The 14898-nt window shown below is 53.0% G+C and overlaps 2 protein-coding genes across 2 annotated transcripts; one reads left to right on the top strand and one right to left on the bottom strand.

The window, feature by feature from the left end:
- Nucleotides 1-378: 378 nt before the first annotated feature.
- On the bottom strand, nucleotides 379-11817 carry ANAPC2 (anaphase promoting complex subunit 2). The gene is made up of 13 exons (XM_030507436.1): nucleotides 11568-11817; nucleotides 10225-10844; nucleotides 9586-9718; nucleotides 6761-6935; nucleotides 6500-6619; nucleotides 5866-5983; nucleotides 5602-5783; nucleotides 5315-5456; nucleotides 4492-4567; nucleotides 3728-3931; nucleotides 1816-1945; nucleotides 1264-1499; nucleotides 379-858 (listed from the first exon to the last, which is right to left on the bottom strand). The coding sequence occupies exons 1-13, from the start codon at nucleotides 11649-11651 to the stop codon at nucleotides 646-648; spliced, it is 2433 nt and encodes an 810-aa protein (XP_030363296.1). The 5' UTR covers nucleotides 11652-11817; the 3' UTR covers nucleotides 379-645.
- On the top strand, nucleotides 11582-14221 carry SSNA1 (SS nuclear autoantigen 1). Its single transcript, XM_030507437.1, has 3 exons — nucleotides 11582-11761; nucleotides 11826-12025; nucleotides 13993-14221. Exons 1-3 carry the CDS (start codon nucleotides 11650-11652, stop codon nucleotides 14119-14121), a joined length of 441 nt encoding a protein of 146 aa, XP_030363297.1. The 5' UTR covers nucleotides 11582-11649; the 3' UTR covers nucleotides 14122-14221.
- The last annotated feature ends 677 nt before the right edge of the window (nucleotides 14222-14898 follow it).

Genomic DNA, 14898 nt, shown 5'->3' on the forward strand with positions numbered 1-14898 from the left:
GAAGAACTGCTACGTCTCATCCAACTAAAGCATTCCTCATCCCACAATGGAATTATTCTACCCAATTTAAGAGTCCCAAACAAGGGGAAGCAGGCCCTGGTGTTCCTCCCATGTAAGCCAAAGGAGACAGCATCAGCACTTGCTTCTGTGGAGGCTCTCGCTCATCACAGCCAGCTGCAAGATGCTGCTTTAGCCACACACAGAGACCCAGACAGCAACTGGAGCCAACAGCCTCCTCCCAAAACCTCCTGGGAACAGATGAGACCCAGTGAAAGGGAGACAGTGCCCAGCAGACTGGGGAGTTTCCTGCCTGCCCTTCCAGAGTGGGAGGGCTGATGCCAAGAGTGGAAAGAAGAGGAAAGAGGAGTTGGTACCATCTGAAAAATGAGACTGCTGGTTTTTATTAACCAGTGAAGTGGGCCCAGACATTCACATAAGGGAGGAAAAGCAATGTGGGGAGCAGGCCCAGGCCCAGGCCCAGTAGTTGGGGGGTGCATGGTCCAGGCTGCTCCTGAGCTGTCTCCATGTGGTAAAGGACACCCATCGGAGAAGAGGGCACACAGAAAGTACCCAGAGCTGGGTGGCACCAGGAGCTGAGACAGGCCGGAGCAGTGACACTGAGGGGACAGCAGGGACTCTGGCAGCCTAGTTGCAGTTCTTGGGCAGGCGATAGACACCTCCGGAGTAGATGAGCTGCTGGTCCCGGACCTTCTTCTGGAGGAAACCCTGGAGCTCTTGTATATCGATTTCTGTCACCACGGGGCCTGTCATCACGAACATCTTCAGCATGCTGTGAATCCTCTCCAAGGACAGGCTCTCCAGGTTGGTCAGCATGGCCTGGATGTACGTCCAGAACAGCTGCAGAGGGGACACACAGCAACAGTAAATCACACTGACGTCTATACCATGAGGGAAAAGGGGTGCTTTAGCATCCTGTATCCCAGATGCAGAGCAGGGCTGGAGATGGCAGCAAGTTCTCAGCCATGAGCATTTGGTCTTTAAACAGAACAGCATCAGGTGTTGGGACACACAGCAGGGCACTTTTCTGGAGGGAAGGCTGCAATCCAGCACCTGCACCAGTGAGCGTTAATCAAGAGACACCCACTTCAACCCCCACACCAGAAACCTGGACTTGCCATGGAAAATGCAAATCCAAAGTGCAAATCGAATCCATCAACTTAATCAGATTCCCCAACCACAAAAGCAGGGGATGTTTGCATCATCCTGCTGCCTTTGCAAGCAGCCAAGACACACAGACAGTACCTGCAGCTCTTCCTCTTTCTGGTCAGCCTGTGAGGCCATGGCAGAGTCCCCCTCCTCATCACTGTCTATCAGAACAACCTTCTCCACCTGGTCCTTCTGCTCCTCCTCAATGACGGTGAAGGTGCCCTGGGGCTCCTCTCGCAGGACACCCTGCTGCAGCCACAGCGTCATCTTGCGCTTCAGCGACGTCACGGGCACCTTGAGCACCTCACTCAGCTCCGTCAGTGTCCATGTACCTGCAGAGACCATGGATATCAGAGAAGAGAACAGCACATCTGCCCACCCCCAGCATGTCAGGGCTTAGTGAGAGAGTGGGGAAGGCTGGGGAGCCACTGCCAGGAGCAAGCAGTGAGCCCTGCCTGAGCGCAGGGCGGGTGCTGAGCTGTGGCCCTGCTGGTGCTGTCTCCTAGGAGACCTGTGCTAGATCTAAGCCCACGAACCAGGTCTTGGTCCTGCTCTCAGAGCCTTCAGCCACCCGAGACCCACAGCCTTCCCTCGCACCCATGGGAAGCTCACGGACACGGGTGGTAACACCGAGCCGCTGCCACTCACTCTTGGTCTGGAAGTGCAGAATGATGGCAGCGTGCACAGGGGAGACGGACAGCGAGAGGGTGCGATCCGCCAGCTCCACGTCCAAGCTCACCAGGCCCAGGTGGTACTTCCAGTTCAGGGTCCTCATGGCCTGGAAAAGGGGAAGCAGCTGCTCACAGCAGATCTTCCAGCAGGATCCACTAAGTGCTGCGTTACTGCAAATGCCCCTCTAGCACCAGTGCCAGTTGCACTCCTCACACCTCTGCCAGGTACCAAAGCTGCTCCCCTCCTCATGGGTCACTCAGCACTGCCACCACCCAACTGTCCCCTACCCCCTCATGGGGAACATCCTCCTAGGCAGAAGTTGTTGTTCAGCCCTTGCCCAAGACCAGTGCCCCTCTCCTGCCTAAAAGCACTCGCTCAGCTCTCTGGTGTGGTAAGCACAGGTTGAGGAAACACTGGAAGACAACTGGGTCACTCAGAACAAACTTCTACTGGAAAAGAAATATCCATCTGGGGCAGGATGTCCTCAGAAGAGAAGCAGTCTCTTCTGATACTGATGTGAGAACAGCACTATTTTCTTTAAGGCTGAGGATGCTCAAGGAGGCTGCTCCCTCCTTCATAGAATCCCAGACTGGTTTGTGTTGGAAGGGACCTTAAAGCTCATCCAGTTCCAACCCCCTGCCACAGGCAGGGACACCTTCCACTAGAGCAGGTTGCTCCAAGCCCCTGTGTCCAACCTGGCCTTGAACACTGCCAGGGATGGGGCAGCCACATTCATACTCTCCTAACTAATTTTTCTGCAGGCACAGACATCAGCTGCATCCACACCTGGCATGTAGCTACAGGAGAAGAGACAGGGTCTAGAGCTGGGAGCTTCCCAGCCTCATGGCATGTATCACCTCATGTATATTAAGCTCAAGAAAGGATATAGAAAACCCAGCTGGAAGTGGAGTCAGAGCACAAGTGGACGCTTAAAGAGGAACATCTGCATGAGGCACCGAATTGTTTCAGGTTAGCTGCAAAGAACCATCTGCATGTGCACACAGACTGTACCAGCATAACTGCTAAATCTGAACCATCCATGCCCCAGATGGATGCTCTGCACTCCACCAGATAAGAAGCTCCAAGCCAAGAAAGCCAAGACCACAGCTCTGGAAATTACTTAGATCTCTCTTTGATTTCTAGACAGATGCTCCTGCTTCCAACCCGTTCTGTATGTGCAGAACAAGATGCACCTCAGCCTTCTCTATTTGACTAACTGCCGTGATCAAGTGCCCAGAGAACGCAAAAGAATACTGCACAGTTGCTTATATTTCCTCTGTATATCTCCATTCCATGCTGTTTATAAAGGCACGAACTCTTTGCCTGAGCCACTGTCAAAAATACTTGCACCTAAACTGTCCAACATGTTCAGGAACCCTCCAGAAATGAATGAAACAACCCAGGAGAAACCACAGGCAGAAGAGGCAGCAGCATTCACCTAACTCCAGACTAACAGGGAATCTTCAAATGAGACCATGTTAAAAGAGATTCTTTTCAAGAGGACAACCAGCAGAGGAGAGTGCCAGAGTACCAAAGAAGAGAGGCCCAACAGAGGCAGGATGTCACTTCTACTACCACAGAACTTAGGCCAACCAGCTTAAGAACTTCCAGCTCAGTATCCATTTTACCAACAAACATGGTCATGTTGTAGAAAACTCTCCTACCAAACTGCAGTCACTACAATGACCAGCACGCCACAGAGATCAACCCTTCTTTTGGCTCAGCTATGCTAGTGCAGCCTCCAACGCTGATTCAAAGCTGAAGGACTTTGGGATTCCACTGTAACAGTGTGGGTGTACCAGCAGCTAAAGCTGACGGGATGTTAAAGGGCACTTCTCAAAACCCATGCTATATAACAAAGCCTGAAGGAGGGTTACAGTTGCCTCACCTTTAATTTCTCATACTTCTTGGAATAGGCTTCCATGGCTTCCTTGACCTGCTCTGGAAGCTCCAGCTTCTCCTCTTTGAGCGGCGGCCAGAACTCACTGGACAGGATAACAGCCACGAGGCTGAAGGGTGGCCTCTCCTCCTCTGGGAGCTTCTCTTCCTCATCACGGATGTTGGCGTTAATGCGTCGGGAGTCTGCCATATCCTGGAAAAGGCAGAGGAAGCTGAGGCAGCCCCTTCTCTCCAAGTCAGGGTTAACCCTTAGCAAAGGAGAAGCCTCACCAAGGTGATAGCATTGTCTCCAAACGATGATGGGGACTTTGGAAAGGACACAGTCATGTGTGTCTACTAGAAAGTCTGCTACATACTCAGAAACATTTGTGGGGAGGTTGAGGAAGAGCCTGCAGCTCAACACTGCCCTGCACTGGAGTCTCTCCAGACCCGTCTCCTTCTCACAGTGCTCCAAGTGAATTAAACTGCAGAGTCCCAACCCTAAAGGAGCTGGGAGAGCCCAGCCCTTTAGTGCCATAAGACTGAACTGCAGGAAGGGCAGGAGAGACAACAGCACCAGAGCAACCATCCCCCAGAGCTGACAACCCAACCCACAGCAGACCTGATTTTGAATTCACTTCTTCCTGTCATGAAGCAGTGCCCTGACTGGGATTTTGGGAACCCAACTTTCCTAAAAGACCCTTTTTTGGGTCCTTCCCTTCCCCAACAAGCTCAAACCCCCTGGATTTGAATTTAATTAATAAAAAAAGTTACTTTTAACATGACTTCACAATAGTGCATCTGAGCTTCCCCAAACCGCAGCTTCAGCAGTTCCACGTTGCGGATCTCCCTGGTAAGAGAAAGAGCAGATCAGACTCAGGTCCCTCACACAACGAGCCTGGCTTGGCCTCCACCCCTTGCAACACAGTCCAGACAGGTAGTCCCTGGCACAGGGTGCTCCTCCTGGGAGCCTTGCAAGGCACTTTATCCGAGCAGGATGCCTCTTAGCATTGCAGTGAGGAACAACCGCTGGAGGCCAGCAGCTTTTTGAAGGCCCTCCCATCCCTTTCATTCAGATGAGCATCATGTGTAGCCATCCCCTCAACAACACAGGGCAACCTCAGCATTTGGTGAGCCACTTGCCTGAGACTGCCCATCCCAGATAGGGTTTGCAGTAGCTGCACTTCACAGAAAGGAAAGCCACTGTCAAGAGACACAGCTGGGTTGCAACTGAGGTTTCCTGATGCTTCATCCCTTTTTCTTATTTGGACACTTTCTGCTGACCCTAAGCAGCCTGTGCAGGTTGTGAGGGCCACCAGAACATGGGGGATGGAGCTAAGAGGGTGTTGGTGCCTCCAATTCCCTACATGCTGCCCTACTAGTGCAAGCCTCAGCAGGACTAGTGCAGGACTGAGCAGGAAGCAGCCCAAGAAGAGGTGAGTGCATGAAATTTGAGATGCAAACCCAAAGCTACAGAGAAAACGGCCAAAGACATTCCTGGTTCCGCAAACAGCCGTTCATAGGAGTTAGTCTGAAGCACACCTTTATCAGGTGATTTCACCATGGAAAGCCCTGAGCTTGGGCACTTGGACCTCACCTCTCAGCACTGTAATTGAACTGATGCAGCAAGCGGTCGGCCAGAAGCGTGCGGTACTCGTTGATGAACAGGTCTTTGCTGCCGTAGATGCTCACCAGCAGGCTGATGATATCTGAGGAACGACGCTTGGAACTTGATTTTCCTGGTGAAATCCAGCAGACAACAGTGTGAGATCAATAGAGACTTGCCCCAGCTCAGCTCTAGAGGATAAGCAAATGAGCTGCTCAAGACTACAGCCCACCAGGCAAAGCAGCAGGAAACCAGGACTTCTGGTCTTGGCATCTAACCTGGATCTGCATCAACCGGGTCAGGAACCCAGTCCCCTGGTTCTGCAATGTCATCGTCACTCTCCTGGCCATTCTCCAGGGTCACAGGGTCAGCTTTTGAGAGCTCATTTGCAAGATCACCGGAGCCCTCAGCATCCCCTGTGAGACCAGCCACGATCTGCCGCACCGTGTCCTCCCGCGTCCTGCCAACAGCAACAGAAACAGAGCAAGGGAAGGGAAGAGGAGGGAAAGGGGATGCCTACGGCTGCCCCACAAGCCTCTTACCTCAGATACTTCCTGATGGGCTCACAGGCAACCTCCAGGATAACCATGGAGGGGTCAAGCTCTCGCAGGGCCTTGATGGCCGAGATATAGAGAGTGATGATGTCGGATGTGTTGACTCCTACAGGAGAGGGGCAGAGGAAGTCAGAGCCCCAGAGCACAGACTAATGGCTTGGATGCAAGGAGTTTGGATGCTGCAAGCCCTTGGTTTGATCTATAGAGTCAGAGGCAAAGGGCTTGCTGCCCTACTGTCCCAGCCAAAGGGAGAGATCAGATCCGTATGTCTGAGAAACCATTCCAACCATGAGCACAGGCTCAGAGCCCACCAAAAACCAGTTGAGCCCTGACTGTGCATGAGGAGCTCAGACCACACACAGCAAAGAAGCCTCTACCCACCTGGACCAAAGCTAAACTTCTAGCTCAGCTCCTCACTATACTGTAAAAATGAGGCCAAAAGGTGCTGGATATAACCATCTACTGCTGTCCATGCACACCTGAACACAGAGAGCACGTGATGTGCCCAGCCTGACTGCCTCTCACTCCTCAAACACGAGGTCAGATGATGGCTACCAGTAGATCCTCACTCATGCCCAGGCTCCTTACAGTGTAATGACACACATAGGGATGTAAAACCCACCTGGATGCAGAAGTCGCATTTCCAGAGCACTTTTCAGGGAGCTGAGCAGCTGCTGCCTCTGATTAGTCCTTTCCAGGCAGAACTTGAGGTCTTCCACTGCGGGCTTCGACTCTGGGAAATCTGCAAACCAAGCAGTGACTACAACCAGTGGCCATGCTCCACAGGAAGGCACGAGGAGGCAGCGTGGTACGTCAGCGGATGAAGACAGATCATTCATCCAATCCAAGAGTGAACAACGAACACTGAGTGGGTCTCACCTACCTCGAATAATGCTGAAGAGCTCCTCAATGCGCATGCTGGCGTAGATGCGGTAGAAGAACCTTTGGACGTGGCACCGCCAGCGCTTCAGGGTGCTGCTGGCTTCTGGAGAGCAGCGAGCAGAGGGACCATCTTGCAGGAAAACCCTGCTGAGCCAGCCAATTACCTTCTCAATCCACTGCACAAGGACAGGGAGAGCACAGAGGTGGTGAACACCACAGCTGGATGTACGACCACCTCCCACACTTAACTCCTCACCCCACAGCTACGACAGCAAGCAGAAATGGGCAGCTAGAAAAGGACAGCATCACCTCCAGCCACTCTCCAAATGCACCCTGGCCTGGGTTACAGCTGGGGATCATAGAATGGTTTCTGTTGGAAGAGACCTTAAAGCTCATCCAGTTCCAACCCCCTGCCACGGGCAGGGACACCTTCCACTAGAGCAGGTTGCTCCAAGCCCTGTCCAGCCTGGCCTTGAATGTGAACTTTAACTAAAGATACAGGATATATACCACGCAGATGTGTATGAGAAGATAAGGGGTGTCTAAGGTCTGTGCATGGGTGCTGGGCTCCAGAAAGGAGCACCATCCTCACCCCAAAATCTCTACAACTCCTGAAACCAATGAAGAACAAGTAAGCCATGCCAAGGGCTCACAGACAACCACCAAACTCAGGCACTTTAAACCAAGACCTCAAATACCGGCCTAGTCACTGAATAATAAAATGAAAAACTGAAAAGGGAGCATCAGAAAGTTCATTTTTTTATATATTTGAGATTTAGTTTTCTACAGAGAAATGTGCAATTGTCAAACTTCAATATCCAGATGTTCAAAAAAAAGTGTCTGGTTTGTTGGTTTTTTTCATTTCCCCTTTAAGCTGGCAATGAAAGGTACTTTAAGGTACTTCCTAGGATAGTATTTGAGTATTAATAGGTGCTAGATATTAATAGTTTTTGATAACCAAATTCTGACAGCCTGAAACAGAAATGAAAGTCAAGGTCTGGTTATGGTCAGTTTTAATTACTTACTCGACTGAGGAAACACTGAATGAAATGCACAACTTCTGTCAATGACAGGGCAGGATGAACCCGAAGGCTACAGAACGCCTGGGCATTGAGCTGGGCAAAGCTGTGCCAAAGCAGATAAAGAATGTTCCTGAAGGCCAAAGGGAAGGACTGTAACTGATGCCGAGCAACTCGGTTTTAGGGAACACAATTATTATCAAACCCACCCATTTCCCCCATGAGTTTATCTCTCTGAGTGCTCCTGTTACAGCCCAGTTGTCAGCTGACACTCCAGAACTGCTGCTGCTGTGTCTGACAGGGGGGTTTGCTCTCAGCACTTGCACTTTTAGCAAGCTGCTTCTCAGACCCTTTTTTCTCCTATTTTACCTTTGTCTTGCCAGGCTTTGTGCTTTTTTCTCCCCTTAAAATCCTTTCTTCCTAATTCTGACATGCTCCAATGCTCTGAGGCCAAACACACCAGCCCTTCTGAGGAGGTGGGAGCAAGGGGACCTTCTGCAACAAGTGGAACAAGTCTGACAAGTGGAATGCAGCTGCATTTTCTCTAGCACCCTGAAACAACCTCCAGGTCATCCAAAAGCTTTTCACACTAGCTCCAATAAAGGAAATGTTGCACAGCAACTAAAGGCAAGTAAACATAAAATGACTGCTGATGTTTGCAGGCAACAAAAGACGCTGGCATGGGAAACAGCAAGGAAACCAGGGAACCAGAGAGCAGTTGGATTTGCACAGCAACCTGACTTCATGGGTTGCTCTTCGACACAGGCAAAGGAACAAGGAGCACAGGGCAAGCCTGCAGAGCCAGGGCTGTATCCTGGAAAAGCCATAACCCAGGAGAGAATTTCATTTTAAGGCCACACTGGGCAAACAGCTCAACACAAACTTGGTTCAAGGCAGCAGCAAAATAACTGGGTAGTTGCAAGGAAGGAATTTAATTCTTTGTGGCCTGCTGGTGAGATCTATCATAGAATCCCAGCCTGGTTTGTGTTGGAAGGGACCTTAAAGCTCCTCCAGTTCCAACCCCCTGCCACGGGCAGGGACACCTTCCACTAGAGCAGGTTGCTCCAAGCCCCTGTGTCCAACCTGGCCTTGAACACTGCCAGGGATGGGGCAGCCACAGCTTCTCTGGGCACCCTGTGCCAGCGCCTCAGCACCCTCATAGGGAAGAGCTTCTGCCTTATACCTAACCTGAACTTCCCCTGTTTCAGTTTGAACCCATCACCCCTTGTCCTGTCACTACAATCCCTGATGAAGGTCCATCTCCAGCATCCTTGTAGACCCTTCAGACACTGGAAGCTGCTCTGAGGTCTCCATGCAGCTTCTCTTCTCCAGGCTGAACAGCCCCAACTTTCTCAGCCTATCTTTGTGTGGGAGGTGCTCCAGCCCCTGATCATCTCCCATCCTCACTTCCTATTTTAAAGGGGTGCTGAGAAATGGGAAAGACAACAGAAAACAGCCACACAAATTATAATTATGGGCCCACTGACGCAGAGGGAGGGTCCTCTGCAGGCCAGGTGGCACTACACGCTCTTGTTGGTAAAACAGAACCACAGCAACTCTCTTGTTACTAGGGACATCAGCAGGTGAAATACAACGGTCCATTGTACACAGGGCAGAGCAAACCTCCCCCTCCAGCATAAATCAAACCAGGGAGCTTTAACCCCCTCTCTGCCAGGCGCGGCGGAGTCACAGCCCGGGACCAGAGGTTTTCAGGTTGAATTTGCTTTAGCCTGAGCTGCTGAAGCAGCACCAGGAGCAGCTGCACATCTCCACAGGCAGGGCCCTTGCTGCCCGCTGCCCTCCTTACCTCCTGGAACTCGTTCAGGAAGGAGTGCTCGTATTCCCCCCTGCACCGCTGCTCCATCCTCTCCTCTATCATCCTGTGCAGGATGGTGGTGACGGCATCGGCACTCACTCTCTCCAGCAGGTTCAGCCGGCGGCTGCGGAGACCGACAGTGACTGAGCCCAGAGCAGAGGGAAGCAAAGGTATGAGCAAATAGAGACTACCTGAAGGCACCTTCCTCCCTGCTGCTCCACTGCTGCAGGCCTACATCTTAGTTCAAATGCCCTGATAGCCCACATAGAGGCACAGGTATATAACACATGACACTACTGCTACCCCATCTTCCTTAGAAACATTATTTTCTGGCCATCAAAAGCTTTTTCATGTAGAAGGGTTTGCTTCCTTGAGGACAGAAGGCCTCAGAGCAAGAAGATATTCTCATATCCAAGGAGAGGAACTTTCTGTCTGAAGATGTGCTCTAGTTCAACCACCGGCTGGCACCCAGCCGCAGAACCCCTGTGTCAGGTTCTCTGTCCAGCACCACGATGCAGCCTGACCTCACATCTAACTCCTGCTTTCAGAGATCAAGAAGACCTGCTGCTGCTCCCCACCCAGACCATCTGCCTGCTCCGAGGGACAGCCACCACCCCCCAATGTACGTACAGGATGTCGTTGAGCTGCTGAAACTGCTCCATGGCTTTGGGGCACCAGCACTGCTCTCTCCTGCTGCTGCAGCCCGCGCACAGCGCGCTCTCTCCTCCGCCCTCCTCCGTATCACTCTCCTGCTCAGTCTCACTCATGCTGCTCTCACACTCGGTTCCATCTTCTCCTTTCTTCCACTGCCGCATATATATCCTGAATGTGCGGCTGTAGAACTGCTGGATCATCTCCTGGAAGGACTTGGTAGTGGAGAAGAAAAGGATAGCTTTGAACATGGTGTAGACCTTCTCTTGCAGCATCTGAGCGCCTGTCCCCAGGAGCAGGCCTGCCTTGGTCCATCTCTCCAGGAGTTCCAGGCTGTTCAGGTAGGGGTCCAGGCGGCACTTGAGAAGACAGAACGCGTCCAGGAGGAGTGAGGAGCACTGGGGCTCCTCGGCCGTGTTTTCATACTGGCTGATGCAGTTCCAGAACTCAGGAGCTATATTTGCCTGGAGGTCCGTCTGCAGGACCTCAATGAACCACTCCTCCACGACCGAGTGTAGGTCATAACATCGCAGCACGTCCAGGGCTGCCCGCAGGTCGGCATCCTTCAGCAGCCCCACAGCATTGGACCTCGGTGCTGCCTGAAAAGAGGAGGGGATAACGAGTCTAGGACACATAAAGACTTCTCTAGGAGGGTCTGTGGCAGAAGAGACCCTCAGCATAAAGAGCAGGGACCAAAGGTACACGGGCTCTCCTGTCAGACAGCGCCAAGGGGATGCTGTTCCTCCACAGAGACCTGCTGGGGATCCAGTTCCAAGCCCCTGCCATGGGCAGGGACACCTTCCACTAGAGCAGGCTGCTCCAAGCCCCTGTGTCCAGCCTGGCCTTGAACACTGCCAGGGATGGGCATCCTTGTCCATTGCCACCTCTGTCGGTGGCAGGGGTCCCGCCCGCAGGACACATGCGCTGGCAGGAGAGCCACGGGTCACCCTCGGGTCCCCAAAAGCCTAACCCTCCCTGGCTGCGCCTGGCTCCGCCGGGGAGCCGCAGCACGGGCGGGGGGCGCGGAGCCCTCCAGGCTGCACCCGCCGGCCCTTCCCTGACAGCCCCCGAGCACAGACAACCCGCCGCACCCCGGCTCCCCCCGGCCCCTCTTTCCAAGCCCGCAGCTCCACACGTTCCCTCCCAGCCCTGGCCCCGAAAACCGGACCCAGGAGCGGAGGGACCGGACGAGTCTGGGGCCGCCCCGGGGCCCGCGGTGGCGGCCGGACCCGCCGCGGCCCAGAGGCCCGTGAGGGGAGCGGGGAGCGGCACGTTCCCCCCAGCCCGTCCCCGCCCGCCCGCGGCCCGGCCCGGCCCCTCACCAGCCCTAGGGCCGCGGGCGGCACCAGCGCCGTGCTCAGCGTGTGCCAGGCGGCCGAGAGCCCCGCGCCCGCCGCCGGCTCCATGCGGGCCGCACCGCAGGAAGGGGCGGAGCGCGGCGGGACGTTGGGCAGGGCCGGGGCGATGAGCGGGCCGGGGCCCGCGCTGCGCGGGTACAGCGCGGAGCTGCGGGACGGTGAGCGGGGCGGGGGGCTGTGGGGCCGGGGCCGGGGCCGGGGCTGACGGTCCGTGCCGCGCAGGGCTGGCGGAGCTGCGCGCCCGGCGGGAGGAGCTGAGCGGGCGGATCCAGGAGCAGGAGGCGGAGCGGAGCCGGCTGCAGCGCCGGATCTGGGCGCTGACTGAGCGGCTGGCGGGCACCAGCGAGAGCCTGGCCCGGGACCTGGCCGCCCGCGCAGAGCTCGACCGGACCATCGCCGAGACCGAGGTGGCGTACGGCCAGGTACCCCCGAGCGGCACCCCCGGCCCCGTAACCCCCGCCCGGCCGGCCCCGGCCAGAGCTCCGGGTACACGCAGACCCCCGATGAAGAGGTCGGGGTTTGGGTTTGTTTTGGTGCACTTTGAGCCTGGATAAAGCATATTGTTACAAGACATCAAAGTGGTCCTTGGAACGGACCCCCCAGAAAAGACCGTCTCACAAACCATCAGTTGGGGGGAGATGGAGCAGCTCTGCTCTGGAGCCAGGCTGAGAGAGCTGGGCTGGGGCAGCCTGGAGAAGAGAAGGCTCCTGAAGGGGAGACCTTAGAGCAGCTCCAGTGCCTAAAGGGGCTCCAGGAAACCTGGAGAGGGGCTTTGGACAAGGGCCTGTAGGGACAGGCCAAGGGGAATGGCTTTAACCTGCCAGAGGGGAGATTGAGATGAGCTCTGAGGCAGAAGCTCTTCCCTGTGAGGGTGCTGAGGCGCTGGCACAGGGTGCCCAGAGAAAGAAGGAAGAAACCAGAGCCGAGACATTGGCCCAGAAGACCATGAATTCACGCAGGTAACAACACACTGCACTGACAGAACTGTTGGCCTACTGAACACTCTGCTTGCCCAACTTTTAATGTCATTTATTCCTTCTCTGATGGAATAGTATCATTAAAAGAGTAGAACTGTTGGCCCAGTACAGGGGTGGGAAGGAGACAAACACCACAAGGGTACTACTGTTATTTCGCTTCCTCTACCCCTTCACCTTCCCTGAATTTGTAAACTCTGCCAAGCAGGGACTGCTTGATCTTGCACATAGGGTAACAGCTGGATTCACTTTTGAGTTACACATTGCTCAGCCAGCCTGCTTTCAGATAAGCAATGATCTTCCTTCTGTGGGCACCAAGGAACTGTTTGGTTCAAAGCAAGTGTTTTGAACAGCTTCCCCTGTTAGCTGCTTCCTAAGTTCTCTTTTTCCCATTTGTTGTTGAATGGGATCACTCTCTGTCACATCCTCTTCATCTCCCAAAGTCAGTACCTTCCTGTGACAGATATTTTTCACATGAGGCTGTACTTGTTTTCTCAGCCTGTTTCAAGACCTGGTGTGATGGGGGGAACTCACATAAAAATTTAACAGCTTAAAACTTGTGTTGTGAAGCTTCACAGGCAAACAGCAGCTTCTAAAAGAAACCTTACCTGAGATACAGGTTACAACAGCCTAGAAGTGAATCAGTGTTTACTGAAACTTGCCTGCCCCAGCCCCTGGCAGGCACAGGACTCCCTCCACCTTCATCCATGGACAAGATGGCAAGATCCCACCAACACGTCCTATCAGTGTCTCATCCTGCAGGCGCTTACCTTCATCTCTTCTCTGACCACACAGTGATTTCCACAAGTTCGTAGGAACATAGATGATCTTTAGGACTGCACCCTCACTATCGCACTTCATTACAATTGTCCTCTGTGTTAAAACTAAAATGGTGAGATGGACAGGCAGCAAGATCTAAACCTGTTGTAGCCTTGCTTCCAAAAGGACAATGAGTGGGAGTGTTGGATTACATACAATGTAAGCTAAAAATAGGAGAAAATGAATAAAAGGGAAGATATAGTCTGACTTAAGGTCATTGTGGAGTTAGTCTTGAAGCAAGAAACCTAAAGAGTGCAGTTTTAACAGTGGGAGACTGCTGGAACCGGGTCAGCTGGGCACTGTTTAGTACTGCTCTGAAAAACACAGGTATCAACAGCTCCCTTTGAAACAAACCAACCCCCCCCCCAAAACACCCCGTGGCCTGCTCCAGAAGTTCTCTGCCTCCTACTCTAAGACATAAATTGCCCAAGGTGTTTTGTAGTCAGAAGTATTCCAGCAGTGAAATAGGATGATACATCACCGAGAAGTAGATATAGTGAGGGTCCCTCCTGCTGCATGGCAGATCAGCTGAATTCAAAGGGAACTCAGAAACAGTTTATGTAAAAATAAGCTATGTTTATTTCTTCCTTTCCCAGATCCTGGAGAGTTCTCAGACATTGCTGGATACCCTGGAGGAAGAACTGGGGAATGCTGGTAAAGCCAGTGAGCAGCAATGCACTTCAAAAGAAAGAGAAAAACAAGCACATGAACAAAAGCGTTCCTAAACTTGTTCTTCAGCCTGGACAGCCCTCTTGGTCTGGGACAGATCCTGTTCTGGTGCAAGGATGCCACGTTTAATAAAAGTCTTTGTTTTGCAGAGGTAAATTTTCCTTTCAGATGCACTCTGGTGTTAGATAGAGAACTACTAAAGTTAATCCTCAAATGCTACAGATCAGGGTGGGCATCTGCAACAAAATACCCTTTGAGCACAGTGATGCTGAAGCATAGCCCAGGAGGTGACTTGGCAGCTACTGCCCTCCAAACAGCATTCGCCTTGCTCTGCCAAGAACAAGCTACGAATTCCTCTGGTACAGACAGGGAAGTGCAAAGTCAGCACTCACCGAGGTGTAAATCACAGCTATGAGGTAGAGCACCACATGCTCCTCTTGAGAAGCACTCTCTGCACTCCCATACCTCCACTGAGCCTGTCCTAGCCAGAAGAGGTTTACGCACAGAGAACAGCACAGGTTGCCCAGAGGAGCTGTGGCTGCCCCATCCCTGGCAGTGTTCAAGGCCAGGTTGGACACAGGGGCTTGGAGCAACCTGCTTTAGTGGAAGGTGTCCCTGCCCGTGGCAGGGGGTTGGGACTGGATGAGCTTTGAGGTCCCTTCCAACACAAACCAGTTTGTGATTTGATGAAGTCAGTGGAAGAAGCTGCAGGATATTGTTGGCTTTAGCATTCCTCATTGATCCATGGAAGAACAGTCAAGACTAGTTCAGATACCTTGTCTCTAACTTTAATTGCTTTACCACCTGCAGTTTTGTTAAGTAAGTGAAAACAG

This window comes from Strigops habroptila, chromosome 15 (genome assembly GCF_004027225.2).
Source record: "Strigops habroptila isolate Jane chromosome 15, bStrHab1.2.pri, whole genome shotgun sequence".
Taxonomy (NCBI): domain Eukaryota; kingdom Metazoa; phylum Chordata; class Aves; order Psittaciformes; family Psittacidae; genus Strigops; species Strigops habroptila.

What these genes read in the sequence shown, in the direction of transcription:
- SSNA1 (XM_030507437.1), top strand. Translation starts at nt 11,650, where the DNA reads ATGCGGGCCGCACCGCAGGAAGGGGCGGAGCGCGGCGGGACGTTGGGC. An exon ending in CAGCGCGGAGCTGCGGGACG is followed by an intron (nt 11,762 to 11,825) that starts GTGAGCGGGGCG and finishes CGTGCCGCGCAG; the next exon opens with GGCTGGCGGAGCTGCGCGCC. An exon ending in CCGAGGTGGCGTACGGCCAG is followed by an intron (nt 12,026 to 13,992) that starts GTACCCCCGAGC and finishes TTCCTTTCCCAG; the next exon opens with ATCCTGGAGAGTTCTCAGAC.
- ANAPC2 (XM_030507436.1), bottom strand. Translation starts at nt 11,651, where the DNA reads ATGGAGCCGGCGGCGGGCGCGGGGCTCTCGGCCGCCTGGCACACGCTG. An exon ending in CAGCAGCTCAACGACATCCT is followed by an intron (nt 9,719 to 10,224) that starts GTACGTACATTG and finishes CGGTCTCCGCAG; the next exon opens with CCGCCGGCTGAACCTGCTGG. An exon ending in CCCATCAGGAAGTATCTGAG is followed by an intron (nt 5,784 to 5,865) that starts GTAAGAGGCTTG and finishes TGCTGTTGGCAG; the next exon opens with GACGCGGGAGGACACGGTGC.